At 44.7% G+C, this 15,968-nt stretch overlaps 1 protein-coding gene across 4 annotated transcripts in view; it reads left to right on the top strand.

Moving 5' to 3' along the window:
- The window catches only part of CRIM1 (cysteine rich transmembrane BMP regulator 1), a 194,070-nt gene that overhangs the window by 169,475 nt on the left and 8,627 nt on the right, over window positions 1–15,968 (top strand). For 3 of the 4 annotated variants that reach the window (XM_012788414.3, XM_012788417.3, XM_012788418.2), the window contains one exon: window positions 11,724–11,918. In XM_012788414.3, coding sequence (XP_012643868.1) covers window positions 11,724–11,918 — 195 coding nt within the window. The remainder of the gene's footprint in view (window positions 1–11,723; window positions 11,919–15,968) is intronic. The other variant, XM_012788415.3, reaches the window with a different exon arrangement.

A 15,968-nucleotide genomic window follows, 5' to 3' on the forward strand; every position in this document is an offset into this window, starting at 1 on the left:
AAGGGAGACCATGAGCCTTTCAGCAGAACTTTCCTATGTCCAGAGGTCAGTCATTTCTGGCCAAATACTACAAAGAAAGAGCACCACTTTGATCATGAAGTCCTTCTTAGTTTAATTTTTGGGATCTTCAACCCCATGTCACTGCTGTGTCACACCTGTTGACCTTGGAACTCAAGATGCTCAGGTGTGTCTCCATTCAAGCCAGTCTAAACAAATAGGACTGATCTTGAGTAAACAGGTCTTCTGGTTAGCCAAGACCTGGGTGTCACTTGGTACAGAGAATATTGTTTTGAAAATTATATTTAGCAAGTATTTATTTATTTGTAACTATGTGTTATTTTAGAAGATACTTGAGGTCAGATATTTAAAGTCATATTTGTTGGCTAGAAATTCCCAAGTCAGTGCATTTTTCTTACTCAAGAAGTTTTTGAGCTGAGCCCATTAGTTCATGCCTATAGTCCTTGCTACTTGAGAGGCTGAGGTGGGAGAATCACTTGAGGCCAGGAGTTCGAGACCAACCTGGGCAATTTAGCAAGACACTCATCTCTTAAAAAAAAGTTTTTGTCAAAGGATATTGTTGGATGATATTTGTGTTTATTATAATATATAATATAAATACATATATTTACTTATTTCTGTTTGTGTGTATTAATGTTTATAATGCATTATATAAAGTATATATAAAATAAGTATATCTGTGAGGCATGGTGGTCATGCTTATAATCCTAGCACTCTGGGAGGCCAAGGCTGGAGGATCACTTGAGCTCATAAAATAAGTATATCTATGATTTGTAACTTGCATGTGAACAAAAATATTCTGATTACATGCCTTCAAGTCATCTAGTTCTTTGTTTTTTTGAGCTAGGATCTTGCTCTGTTGCCCAGCCTAGAGTGTGGTGGCATGATCATAGGTCACTGCAACCTCCAACTCCCAGGCTCAAGTGATCCTCCTGGCTCAGTCTCCAGAGTAGCCAGGACTACAGGCTAGTATCTTTTGTGTCTTTAGGTATCACATGTCTTTAAGGAGCTGTAAAAATGAGTTCTATAGGTAGACAGTACATTAAGTGATTTTCTTACAGGTTGTACCTCAGATTAGAAGTTAGCTATTTTTTATATTTATTATATAATAATAAATTTATTAATATTTGAAGTGGAGATTTCACAAGTTGGCTTGGCTTGTGTTGTAACTGTGTTTCTTCGCAGTTGTGCTGTGGCTGGGTAGTGATCTTCTCTGTAGTGATCTTCAACTAACAAATGATTAAATAATATTTCTCCTTAATAGGAAGGTATCTATACTTTATATCAAATCAGTCTATTATACATTATTCGTTTTGCTTGGATTTTTTTTTTTAAGAGTCTCACTGTGTTGCCCAGGCCTACCTCACAGCAACCTCAAACTCCTGGACTCAGGCAATCCTCCTGCCTCTGCCTCCCAAGTAGCTGGGATTACAGGCATGTGCCACCATGCCCGGCTTATTTTTTCTATATAATTTTAGTTGGCCAATTAATTTCTATTTTTAGTAGAGACGGATCTCACTCTTGCTCAGGCTGGTTTCGAACTCCTGACCTTGAGTTATCCGCCCACCTTGGCCTCCCAGAGTGCTAGGATTACAGGTGTGAGCCACCTCACCCAGCCCTGGATTTGTTTGTTTAAGGCCAACTCTATCAAAATTCCATCTTAAAGGGGGAGAGAGAGAGAGAAACAGAGAATGAGAATCTCTTTGGAACATCTGTTGATCATTGTGTATTTAACTCAGCCCAAGAATCAAATATAGTAACTATTTAATTCAGCATTTTTAAGCTCTACAACCCATGGAATTTAATATTATGCATTTTTAAACCATAATGTTATGATACTGGCATCTTCATTGGAACATTTTTCACAGCTGCTTCTCCAATGTATTTTCCTAAAATTAAAAACTTCTGCACATGAGAAGGATAACTTCCTTTGGAGCCTAAATGTTAAGATCACAGCTCTGTCACATTCTAGCTATGTGTCTCGGTGATATGATGGACCCCTAGCTCAGTTTCCTCATCTGAAGGTAGGAATAACAGTATTGTCCTATGCATCACAAAGGTGCTACAAAAATTAAATGACATAATGTACATACATGAAAGTACTTTATAAATGGTAAACACAGCGTAAACATATATGGGTTCAGTAGAATTGCAGCTCTTATAACACAGATTGCAGCTGACTGAGCAGGCATCAGCTGGACTCTAGTATCTCACTGTTAAATGTAGCACCTGGCTCTCCACAAGAGGAAGGCCTGGATACGACATCTGAATGATGAGCTCATGAAGCACAAGAATATCTTAGATAATGCTTTGGTGGCGTACCTCATCCAGCCTCTCTCATCTTAAAAAGACCATGGCTCCTTGGGTCACCTTATTATAATCCAGGTGGGAACACCATGCTTTTTATAGCTAAGCTGTGTTGTGACAGGGCTTCACCCACAAACCTCACTGTCCTTTCCTACTTCTGGACATTGTCAGAAGTGAGAAAATGGGGGCTCTTTTGTTTTTTGTTTACTGTAAGAGGGTAATCCCATTGAGGAGTCCATGAACTTACTGTGCACAGTCCACTGTGATTCCCAGAAACAGAGTGCATGACATTTATGATCAATGCATACTCTCAAAGGGAAGAGATGTTGTATACCTCTGGCACATTCTTCAGAACTTTCCGTTACTGTGGCCTCTCCACTGAAGCCCAGCTTGTCACAGTTAGTGCTAAAAAGGAAAGGCAAGGGAAACAGGATGCTTTTCTGTGTATTGTTTAGAGGGCGTAAGAATGAAAACACTCTGGTTGTTGTGCACTGTACTAACTTTGGAACTGGTCTAAAGTTATCGTAACAAAAATAAGCAGTGTTTGGTTTCAGTTTGTTTGGGTCTTACCCTCCACCCTAGGAAGCGTCCCATCTTGCTTCTCCCGTAAGCAGCTTTCTCTTCTCACTTCAGTGTCCGTTTCAGGCCCCCAGCTGTGTCAACAGAAATCAAGTTCTAGTAAACTCGGGGAAGCCTCTGAGCTCCAGCCCCACACCCTCATGGTAGAGAGAAGACTGGCCCTGGTGTTTCCAGAGGGAGCCGCACGTGTGCTTTCTCTTCTGATTCTGTCCAGGAGGCCAGACCTGATTTTGTGTCCTTTCGTGGTTGGTGGCGGGGAGAGAGACCCCTCATCTGATGAGAACCCTCTGGAGGCTGCAGGCAGAGGCTTCCTAACAGGAATTAGAACTGTGGCCAAATGAAACATCTCCTGTGGGTGCCCAGTGGCCTCCGCCTCACGGTTTTCTTAACAAGATGCTATACGCTGACTTTTACATCAGCCATTCCTTTTCAAGTCCTGAAGGAAATGATGTTTTTTCCTTCTTATGTGGGCCGCCTTGCTCTTTCATTATTCCTGCCTGTCTTTTAGACTACACTTATATATTTCCGAACTGACTTGTGTGTGTAATGTCCATGTACCTATAGATGCACCTTCGGTTGTAAACTTTGCTATGAAGTGAGACTACATTTAAAGTTGAAAAGAAAATGTTTCCTTGAACTTATATCCATGAAGTGCTCAATTGGCCCATAAGAGATGCTTGATGCAAGGATTAAGCTACCTTCCTGAGAATTTGTGTCCTCTTTGCATGTAGTAGGTATAAGCCAAAAGTCACTGTGGTTACCACTTTGGTGAGATTTCTGTTTGCGGAACTGGGAAAATTTATAATTCTTCTATTAACTTGGAACCCTGTGTAATCACCTTCTTTCCAGCATGTTGAAGAAACCTGAAAGGCTCTTTCGAGCTTGATAAATAGACTTCCCATCCCAAGAAAGAGATAAAATAAAGTAAAGCAAACATGGGCTTCTAAGAGGGGTCTTAAAACTATGGCTATATGTGCTTTTACAGCCATTCAGATAAGACATCATATAGAGGAAGGAGTCAGCCTCCATGACAGTTATCTTGGTTTTTGTGTTTTTTTTTTCCTTTTTATGAAGATGGATTAAGATCAAATGTTTTTTTTTTATTAGAAGCTAAAAGATATGAAGTAAATACACAAGTTTTTAATAAACTGATAAACATTTTTGGCATTTTTAGCCAAAGGCTTTAATTATTTGCTGACAGAATTACTTTGTATTAAATCTCTGCCTCATTGTAGTTGTCTAGGCCACCTGCATTCATTTTTAGACTTCAATGCACTTCCATCGTTACGTTCTTGTACAGCAGGCCCGGTGAGCCGGATTATTCAAGATCAGTCGTCATCTTCTGTGTCTTTGAGTTAGCAGTGGCCTGTACATTATTTGTTCAGATTCCTGCTTCATTGCAATTTCCATTTAAGTCTGTTCTTTATGTTAGGAAAAAAAAAAAAAAGTGAAGCTAGTCTCTCAAAAAGGAGGTGCTCACATTCCATTTATTATGCAAGCGTGGAGGGAGGTTGTGCCGTATGATACAGAAACAAGAATGACATACGGGCCAGGGATTTAGATGCCTTGTTAGGCAAGAGAAAGTAAAATACGAGATAGGAAGTGGCATTTTACTCCTTGGTGGGTTAGAGAAGAGCCCTGCAATGCATTGTTACAAGTACTTCCCCATGGCTCACCCACGCCAGCTGTGTCATTGGTAACCACACCTGGCTGCCTTTGCCACCCGCTTTTCTAAATCTCGTGTTACCCACAACCCACGTGGTACCTTTTTGCACCTGCCTAAATGATTTCACTAACATTGTCTTTAAATCCCCTGGACCTCAAACTTAAGAACCCAAATAGAAGTGTAATGGTATTAGGGCCTGCTGGTGGCACATCTTTTCCAGACATTTGTCACATCCATTTGGATGTGGACTCACATAAAGCCGATGAGACTCTCTGGATCCAGGAGCATCTTCTGGGGACAGGGGCCTCGAATGCCCCGTCCACTGCTGTGTCCCCAGTGCGTAGGACGGTGCTCTCAGGGGCCCCTCCACCTCGAGGTGCAGAAGGAGCAAACGCCCCACTGGAGTACTGCGTTGGCGTGTTTTGCAGAGTGGCTTATTCAGAGATTATGAGCTCCATGTAGCTTCTCAGCTACCAGGATCCCACAGTAGATTACTTTCCAGAACTCTAAATAGTACACAGGAGATTTGAAAGAACTGATGCAGTTTCTAAAGCAGCCTAACTTCCTCCCAGGAAGTTACTCCCACACCAGGACTCTGGCTTCATGACCACCAGAAGCAGATTTAGAACCTGAAGCATCTCTCTGCAAGAAAGCAGAAATTGAAAACTCTAACTGTAACAACATGGGTTGGAGTAGATTTGAGTTTTTATATCTGTCCACAGAGGAAGGAGGGGAAAAACTCGGGAGATGTTTTCTTTTCAGGGGCTAATGTATATCCTGCATCATGGTCAGACTCAGAGCAAGGGCTGTGCTACCACATCCATGACTCTTGAGTTACTAAACTGGATCTTTCTGGAGCAGCAGTCCCCAACCATTTTGGCACCAGGGACCAATTTCATGGAAGACAGACAGGGTAGGGGTGGGAGGCATGGGTGGGGGGAGATGGTTTCGGATCATTCGAGTGCATTATGTTTATTGTGCAGTCAGACCTCTCTGCTGATGATGATCTGTGTTTGCAGCCGCTCCCCAGCGCTAGTATCGCTGCCTCAGCTCCACCTCAGGGCATCGGGCATCAGATTCCCATAAGGAGAGCCTAGATCCCTGGCAGGCGCAGTTTACAGTAGGGTTTGCCCTCCTGTGAGAATCTAATGCTGCCGCTGATCTGACAGGAGGTGGAGCCTACACAGTGGTGCAAGTGATGGGGAGCAGCTGTAAATACAGATGAAGCTTCACTTGCACCTCCCCAGTTCCTAACAGGCCACAGACTGGTACTGGTCCCCAGGGGTTGGGGACTGCAGTTCTAGAGGAAGAAAACAACACAATTCAAGCTTCCCCCTCCACTCTGTTAATTAGCTTTATGGGGGTAATTAAAGTAGCTCAAGAGTGAAAACAAAGCCCAGCCTTTAGCAGCCTGTTAAGGCTGCTGCTTTTGTCTTGAAAAGAAGTGAGATAGCAAAGTTTAAACAGTTGAAGGAGTCAACTGGAAAGGAATTAACATTTCAAGGCCTTGCCACTTCTTCCTCCTCTTATCATATCAGCCAGAATTGAGGAAAAATAGGAGAGAAAGAAACTCAAGGCTGAATTCTCTAAACTCTGCCACTGAAAGACTTTGCATGTTTTTATTGTAATCATATGCGATGCTCATGTTTGAATCCAGAAAAGATAAGACTTGTGTCTGAGCATTCCGTGAGAGAGAGAGCCCGTGGAGGGAGCCGCTGGCAGAGGGCTGAGCCCCTGACACGGGTTGCCGATGAGGATCACAGAAGCAACTTTCCATCCTGGGAAGGAGGCTGAACATCATTTCAAGCTGAATCTGATGGATTCAGTATTTTAGAGGTCAGAACTGAGGAAACTAAAATACCAAAGCTGTTCTAAACCAAGGTGCGACCACGAAATAGTAACATTTGTGGTGTGTTTCTGAATTGGCCCTGGGTGGTGTCATCCCAAAAAAAAAAAAAAAAACAACCCAAAGCCGTGTGAAGCAGTGGCAGTACCGCTGGAATACGTTTATAGCTTGCAAGGACTACGTAGAAAAGGGATCACATTTGTTTGGATATATAAGTCCTGGTGTGTTTGTTTTAAAAATAAACTTTATTATATTAGTGTCATACATCATGCTTTCCTTAGAACATTCTCCTCTAATCCTCTTCCTCTGAGGAAGAGAGGGAGGGTGGAGGGGGGCGGAGAGAGGTGTGTCCAATGGAAATTTTGCTAAGGACGGTGAGTCCTCAGTAACCACTTCGCTGTCTCCATTCTTTGATAAGACTGTGCCAGACGTATGATTCGGTCAGTTGAAGGATAAATTACCTTTGAAGACAAAGATAAATCTGAGCCCGTGTTTGAGAGTGAGAACAGTAATGACTTCTGTCTGTGTGACAAGTAACCCGCCCTCAGGTTTGGATACTGGATATGGGGTAGGCAGAAGGTAGGTGGGGACTGTGGAGCCAGGCCCCATGGGTCCTGTCCTCACCCTGACACTTATCTTGAACAAGGGACTTAATCTCCGTGTGCCTCGGTGTTCTGTGGAATTGAAACAATACCCTGTCCCATTGGGCTACGGAGATCAAATGGCACTGACTCGTATGAAATGCTTAGCATGGTACAGAGTGGGCATTTCAGTAAGTGGAAGTGATGATTATTATTAGGTGGTGAAGAATAAAACTTAATGCCGCGGTCAGCATAAGCAAACCAGTTGGAGTGATAAATATAGCAGTTAAAATGACACAACTCCAATAGCCAAATATAAACTGTTTTGATTATTTTTAGTTGGATATTCCCAGTCTCTGTTTCTACATCCCTCTACAGGGCTGGCTACTTAAAATGCTCTTATATGTACTTTCAATTAGACGATGCTGTTTTCCCCAAAAGGCTACAGTGACTTAGTTAATATATTTTTTAGAACCTCAGATTGCATAGAATAGGTACCATGTCTCCCTTAAACCTAGTGGCTTCTAAAACATCCTGACGGAGCTTTCTCAGATTAACCCCACTGTGCCACTGAAGGAGGTGGCACATCTAGGGAAAGAAACAAGGACAGTGAGGTCCATCTGTCAACTGAAATTCGCTCTCTACTTTCAGGCCTCTGCTTAGATCCTTGGCCTTTCTGGTGAAATTTAATCAAAATAAAAATTTTTTATAAAGCCTCATTAACTAAAATCTAATATAATCGAGTTGGGGCCAGATAGCAGCCACCCTGGTAAAAATTAGGACCTTTCCAAAAACAAGAGTCCTTTACTTACTTCACATGAAAGTTCAGTAGAATTTAAGCCATGTTTCAGGGTCAAATGTAACTTTGTTTCAAAGCATGTTTAAAGAAACAAAATTTGCTATTATGAAATGTATCCATACTGGGATTCAAACTGATTACATGAGGAGATCTCATAGAAAAGCACTCCGTGCAAGCAACGGCGGGAAGCCTTTCTCTGCTGCCATCTCTGAAATGGAGCTCATCGTGGATCAGAGACTGGTCCATTTGGAGTCCCCATCCTCAGACGTGCTGGCCTCAGTGTCGTACGTCCTCAGCTAACTGTGGCTCACCCGAGTCAGAGGATTAGAACCAACTTGGGCTTCACCAGGTCCTGAAGATGTTTGGTGGCCAAAAATGTCTACCGGGAGAGCCCCAGGCACATTGGAGACAGCACGCGCAGTTTCATAAGGACTGACCAGGTCCCTGACAAGGTCGCCAACTGTCTGTTTCTTAAAGCAGGAAAATGACTCCCATGTTGGAATTGCCTCTGCCCAGCCTCCCACGTAAGAAACGGGGTTGTCTTTTGTGCCTCCTCTGCCTCCCCGTCCGTATGCAGATGGCTGTTTCTCAGAAGCAGCTCTCAAATCCAGCCCTGCCTTTCCCTCTCTGCCACCTCTGCCTTCGTCTGAGTGCGTCACCACCCCTTGGACGGTGTCCCCAACTTCCTTACCCCATGTGGACTTCCATATTGTCACATTCCAGAGTTCTCTTCTTAAAAGCAAAGCCAGTAAGTCCCGTCCCCTCGTCCAGCCCTGACACATCTCGCTGTCCTTGGGACATGGCGCCTCCCTAGGGCTTCTTCATCTTCTCCTACTCGTCCCTCAAGGTAAAACTCATACCTCAAAGCTTTCCCAGTTCCCCGGGAGAGCCAGCGGTTCTGCCCTCCGTGTTGTCCGGCTCCGTGTCTAGTTCAAGTCAGACGTTCAGACGCCAGGCTCCGGCCTTTGCCAGGGAGTTCCAGTCCCCAGGCCTGTCTCCACCACTTCCGTGCCGTCCTCTGGGTCAGGGTCATGCCTCCTTTAGCACTGGTGATAAAAGTTTGTTAAATGAAGGAATGCCTTTATAATGTTTAGCATATAATTACTATTTTAACCTCTTGACCTAATTTTAAAAAATAATTTAACCTCATCAGTATTGGTGGTGCCATTAATTAATTAAATGCCTTAAGATGTAATGCCTACATCTTTTGAAAATCCAGACCGGGGTTTAGCCTTGAGTCAAACCCCTTCTCATGCAGTCCTCCCTTGCTGTGTTTATACCTCATCCATTTCCTCGTTGTCTCCCAGAAGAGGACTGACTGGCAAACATGCCACCAAGAGATGCAGTAGACAGTGATGGACTGGTTGGGGTGAGGAGTTTCACTATCCCCTTTCTGATTTCCTTGCACAGAACACCGTTACTCAAATTTTATTCAGCGATCTCAGTCCATCGTATGGACCAAGATTTATGTAAAATATACTGCTTTGTGAAGAATTGCTTTCTTTCATAAAGAATTCTCTGCATAATAAACTCTAGATTTGTTGGCCAAAACTATTTTCCTTAATGCAGTGTTAACTGGAGGTCAGAATACTGCTTAAATTAGGCTCTTTGGATAATTCTGTTCACCAGTTAGACACGTACATTCTGGATATCTTGATGAAGCAGCCTCCTTAAGGTTTCCATAGTAGCGAAAACTTCTATCATGGGTTTGGTTTGAAAGCCTTCAAATGAGCTTTTAGCCCAGTAGTCATTGCACCAGGAAACTTTCTGTGGAACATTTACAAACAGTGCAGTACGTCTTTTAATAGATATTAACCCTTTGCACTTGCTTGCTTTTTTCTCAATTCCTTTATTCTACTCGGGATTTAATTTTTTAAATACCCTAGATTTTACAAAGCACGGCAGTAGAATAAAAAACTGGAGTTTCTTTTCATACAAACTTAATTTATTTGGATTTTTTTATATTTCAAATTATTGTATACATTCAAAGAGTAATTTTAATCTCTATAACCGATGCTAACCGTGTCAAGTCAACACTCAACATCCGAGTGCAAAGGGTTAAAAAATGGATTTCTGATTACAATGAGAAATTCCTGTGATTATTTAATGTCCCTTGTTGAATCTTAAGGCAGCAGTAATGAGAGAAACAATAGAAAATGTTGAGAACAGAGAGATAAGGCATTTCTACACTTAACGTAAATTTCTTCCTGTGGTCGTTTATAACACTCCCTGATGGAGTCAAACTTACATCTATGGAAGTAAAAGTAGTACAGTAACGGGGCGCTATTAGTGCTGTCTAAACAGGTGCGTGTTCTGGAGTGCAGTCTGCCCTCCGTATCCGTGTGTCCCATATCCATGGACTCAACCAAACACAGAAATGTACCAAAAAAATTAAAAGTATACAAATTAAAAAATGTAACTATTTATATAGCATTTATATTGAATAAGGTGTTATGAGTAATCTAGAGGTGATTTAAGATATACAGGAGGATGTGTGTAGGTTATATGCAAATACTGCATCATTTTCTGTGGGTTTTGGTATTCACGGGGGCTTTGGAACCAATCCCCCAGGGATACTGGGGGACAACTCTAATTGTTAAGAGGAAAACATAGAGAGCAGAGACAGATTTGTGAGCATTTCTGTCTGTGACCGTCCTCTAGAAAAGCTCTTTCTGAAGCACAAACTGGGTCTTCACAGAGCAGCTTCCAGCCACCTTGGAGCACTTGGCTGCAGGGTGTTGGGCTGCTCAGAGAAAATGGCTCCTCTTTGTGCCCTGGGACATTCTGGGTTCTGTCCTTGGTGTCTGTTCAGTGAACATTGTCCCTTCAAGACTTCCCTGATGACTTCCAGGAAGAACTCCAAGTCCGGGGACTACGCTTTCCTAAGGAACTTTCCTTCCGGATTCTTTTGTAGTTTTTCATTTATTAGTGGTGAATGGAGCAGCCTTTCGAACCTGAGCATAAACTCTCCCCACATTAGCAGGAGTCGTGCGGTTACCGGCCTGTCTGGTGACTGACGGCAGTGCCCCCACCCCACCATGTGTCTCCAGTGACGTGCCCACCTCTGCTTGGCGGCTGGACCCGCTGGTCCCTGGGCCTCACTTCCACCCACTAGTCTTGAGCTTTAGAGGGAAATGACTGACTGTGAAGTGTGACCACGAGTGGATCAGTGAGTTCAGCCACACCAGGAAAAGGCATTGAGTCAAAGAGAAAGAACTTCAAGGAAGAGTGTGGGCGAGGGAGGAAATGAGGGTGGCAAAGGAGAATGGAAAAAACAACAACAAAGTGTTTAAGTTGCTAAGTCCCCATGTTCTACATACAGACAGCTCTTTAAAAATATCTTGTTCTCAAAAACCATAGATTGCCAAAACTTGGTTATTTTTAAAGTAGATTGAAATGAAGTGTCATTCTGAAAGGAGAAATGTCCTTGTGGGTGAGAGAGAAATCCATGCCGCATGACTGAAAAATGAAAGCGGTGGTCATCTCGGTGCTAATTCGTGCTCTGGGTTGCGGAGGAAACCTGCTAGGTCCGTGTGGTGTTGCTGTTACCCTTCCTTATTATTCCCGAGCATCATTTTACAAAAATCATTAACTAAAAGTGGGAATTTCTGTAAATTTGCTCCATTAGACTTTTTAATCCATCTCTTCATCCTTTTCTAGATGACAATCTGGTGACACTTACCCAGTGGGTATCATTCCCAGCTGGTGGTTACAGTTGCCACCCTGTGCCAGCCTCAGTAGCCCTGGGCCAGGTTCAGGCCACAGGACGAGAGTCCTGAGGGTCCTTCTAGGGCAGTGGCCACGGGGGACTGGGGAAACAAAAGTCTCGCCGGGTTCTGGAAATCCTAAAGCATGTCTGTCACGTATGATAAGATAGTGTGCTCAGTCACATCAGGCAACTCCACCGTGTGCTGTTCTTTCCACTAGAAGACACGGTTCCAAAGAAGGCAGTGTGCCACTTCAGCGGGAAGGCCTATGCGGACGAGGAGCGGTGGGACCTGGACAGCTGCACGCACTGCTACTGCCTACAGGGCCAGACGCTCTGCTCGACCGTCAGCTGCCCCCCGCTGCCCTGCGTCGAGCCCATCAACGTGGAGGGGAGTTGCTGCCCAATGTGTCCAGGTATCTAAGCCGCCGTCCTTGCATTTGTCGAGCCGTAACGCTGATCTAAGATGAGCCCAGAGCAGAGCCAGGACCCGCTCGCTCACTCACTAGTGCCCATGGCTCGGGTGTGCCAGGCCCAGCCAAGGTCCTCCTGCACAGAGACCCCGGGCAACTTGGAAAACGGTCCATCCAGGTGAGAGCCAGGTTTTGGTTCCATGCCAGGATTGCTCTGGTTCTTCTGATTTGCTCTCTAACCTTTAGTGGCACTAGCGCCGTATAGGTATAAGTGACCTGTTAGTGACACTTGCCCTATCAGAGCAGCACAGTTTTAGTGCGGATTGGATGAGCCTAGTGAAAAAGGTCCAAGATGAGATAGAGGAGGAGTTATAGTTTAGAGCCATCACAATGTGAATATATATCTGAACCAACACAGAAAACCTGCATTGAAAGAATACAGTCTTAGTTCATACTTTTTTCAGTTCGTCAATCCCAGCCAGTCCCCATAGCTGTCACACGCAGCCTTTTCCCAAGCCCTCAGCTGGACTTCATCTCCCCCCACATAGGACATCACCGCTGAGCACACCCCAGCCGGCAGGTGTGCCTGCGTCCTTCCCCACATCCCTCTCTTGGTGTGGCTGCATCATTCATCTCTCGGTTTCAAACCTAAGCCCCCCACAGCTGCCCAGATCCTCCCCTGGGCCTTCTCCTTATTTCCATGTCTAGTTCCTGCCTCTTATCCAGAAATGCAGGACCCCAGCCCTTGCCATGGCGACTGAACCCCCAAGCACACAGACTCCCCCAGCAGCATCCACCCCACAGACCCACGTGAGGGCTCACTCTGAGGTCCTTAGTGAGTTGGGAGCCTTTCCGTCTTCACCTCGATTCCCGTGTTTTCTTGCAGCATTAATTATAGAATCTTGCTCTACTCATCACAGTGAGCTGGGATCCGTGCCAGCTTACAAGTGCATCTCTACAACTGTGAAATGAGGCAGTTAGTTAAACCCAAAGAGTTTTAATTGAGTTCTGTACGTGTTGGCTTTTGTTTAGGTGTTGTGCAGGTGAGCCCCCATTGAGTATTTCTAAAACGTCCATTTATCCCCTAAAAAGGATGGGATATTCTGCCAGGTCAGGAGGTTGAACCGTTTTCAGAGCCTTCGGTTGGGTACTCCCCATAGTTTAGTCCCACTCATCTTGTTTAAGATGTAGATTGAGTCGGAGGCTCACGCAGGGAATGCTTTATCGCCTGCTGTGTGTTTGGGGAAAAGGAAATTCTTAAGTGTTTTGAAGAAGAAGAAGGAAAGATGTGTGATTTCCCATTGGAGTTGTTTCATCTAGTATGTGCCACCCGTATTTCACAAGTTTCATACCAGATTATCCAGTAATGTGCTTTTAATGACATAAATGACAAAACTTGACCTGGGTGATTGAACAAAGACTCACTGAATGCCTGTTTTGTGCCAAGCACCGTTCCAGGCAGTGGGCAGACAGCAGTGCCGTGTGGCTTACGTGGTCACAGGCAGAGACGGGCAGCAACAGGTGAACAGCAGACAGCGACAAGGCAGGGATCAGGCCATGGAGAAAAGCACAGAAGACGAGGCAGGGAGAAGTGGGACGGGTTGTTTTGTTTTGTACAGGATGATAGTGCCTCACTGGTAAGTGAGACTTATAAAAAGACCCAGAAGAATTGCAGGAGTCGGGAGAAGAGGCAGAACCCCTGGGTATAGCCAGAGCCAAAGCCCTGCAGTGGGGACGTGCTGTGCGTGTTGAAGGGGGGCAGGCGTCTGTGTGGATGGCACTTGGTGAGGAAGAGATGAGGCGCAGAGCAGCCACGGCCAGGCGCACGGGTGAGTTCAGGATTGCGTCCAGAGGTGGAAACCTGAAGGGTTTGGAGCAGGGAAGTGACAAGATCTGTCTGAGCTTTTAATGGGATTCCCCCGGGGCTGGGTTGAGCCTAAACCAGGGGTAGAGGGTGAGAGTAGAAGCAGAGAGACCAGCTTGTAGGCTTATTTCTAAGAATCCAGGTGGGAGGTGACAGTGGCTTGGACCAGGTGGCAGCCGTGGAGGTGGAGGGAAGTGGTCAGATTGCAGTTATGTTGTAAGAGTGGAATGACTCGGGTTTGAATTACATGTGAGGAGTGAGAAGAAGGGAGGAGCCAAGGGTGACTGTGACATTTGTGGGCTAAACCATGGAGTTGCAGCTCTGGGGATAGTCATTTTGGTTTGGGGCACTTTCAGTTTGGAATATCCAGTAGACGTTGAACTGGAGATAATGCATAGACAGTGAATGTCTAATCTGGAGTTCAGGAGGGACATAGGAACTAGACCTGCAAATTTGAAAGTTGTCAGCTATAGGTGGTTTTTAAGCCTGGAGACTAGATGAGATCATCTAAGCAGTGACGGTAGATATAGAAGTGAGCCCAGCACTGAGCCCTGAGCTCCTCTGACTTGGAGACTGGGCGGGTGAGGAGTGTCCAGCAAAGGCAGTAGAGAAGGAGCACCAGGAACAAAGGGGGACACCCAGAGGGTTGGCAGTCTGGAAGCCAAATGGAGAAAGGTTTCTGGTGGGAAGGAGTAAACAGCTGAATCGAGTGCTGCCTTCAGCCCAGTAAGATGAGCAGCGGCACCAACTGTTGTGCCCTCAGAATTGTCATAATCATCTCGACAAGAGCAGTTTTGCCAAAGTGTTGGAGGCAAAGTCTGATTAGTTTCAAAAGAGCGTCACAGGTGAACTGGATGCAACTCTTGATACAGCCCATGAGTGCTGAGTTCATGAATATGATTCTCTGTGAAGTCAAGTGGCCTTGGAGGGTTTCATGGAGAAAGGATTTTACTAGATCTTGAAGGACAGCTGGGCTCTTCACTGTAGTGAAGAGGGTAATCTGACCAAAGACCCTGAGATGGGAAAGGTCAAGGTCATACCCCTGGAGCAGTGAGTTCTCGCAGCAAGAGGTTAGGACAGAAAAGATAGCTTTGGCCAAGATGTTTCAGGCCTTAATTATCAATGGAAGACTATAGAGTTTGTCCTTTGTGGGAAGTGGGGAGGCTCATTTTTAAGCAGATGAATGACATGATCACAAAAGTGTCTGGGGGAGACTAACAAGGTGGTATGCAGGAAGGACCAAAGCAGAGAGAAACCAGAGGCCGGGACAGCTGGAACATGCTTTGCTGATGTTCTGCGGCGTGACCAGAAGGGCCCAAATTCAGGTGTGGTGGTAGGAATAGGGTAAGATTCATTCTCCTTGGTTCGTGAGCTTAATAAGAAAGAGTGCAGATATTGCTAGCATCCTTGCTCATCACTAGAGATTTCTCCAGTGACTTCAGTTTTTATTTATTTATTGTTGGGTTGAAATTTAATTTCTGTTGATAACTCTCCTTTCTGCATCTGTTATAGTATTGATGCATCACTTCTCCATCTTATCTCTTAAGCAAATTTTGTATTCAGTTAAGCTTTTGACACTTTATATTGGATTCAGTGTAGGTTTCCAGGCAGGCTGGATTCCTGTCCCATTCTGTCATCGGTGCACTGTGGGATTAGTCAAGGCTCTTCACCGCCGTTTCCATTCCTCATCTGGATAGCAGATGCCACCTCCCAGAAATGCTGTGAGGATGGAGAAAATGATGGTGGGGGGAGCACAGCCTTGGTCTACCCAGCAAACAGGAACCTTGCTTTGTCCTCTGGACATAGCACCTCACACTCTGAATAGCCTCCCCCTCTATAGGGCCATCTTTGGATATGAGTAACCTGAGAGCTGGTTAGTACTTATTCCATTTCAGAAGAAACTAAGGCTGAGGAAAGTTAAGTGAATTATCCATAGTCATGCAGCTAATCAGCAGAAGTCTGGGACTCCTGGTTCTAAGTTGACTTTTAGGTTCCGTCTCCCCAAAAAAGTGGCACCCTTAGCTTGCGACCTCCAGGCATCCTGCCCCATATTCCAGAAAAGGACATTTTAAGGAAGATGACTCTTTCAACTGACCAGATGCCTCTGAAAGTAAAATATATCGCCTGTGAGTTGTCTTGGGTTCCTCCAAAGTTCAGATCAAATATGACCGTACAGGACTAATCCTTAA

The sequence above is a fragment of the Microcebus murinus genome, chromosome 3 (genome assembly GCF_040939455.1).
Source record: "Microcebus murinus isolate Inina chromosome 3, M.murinus_Inina_mat1.0, whole genome shotgun sequence".
Taxonomy (NCBI): Eukaryota; Metazoa; Chordata; class Mammalia; order Primates; family Cheirogaleidae; genus Microcebus; species Microcebus murinus.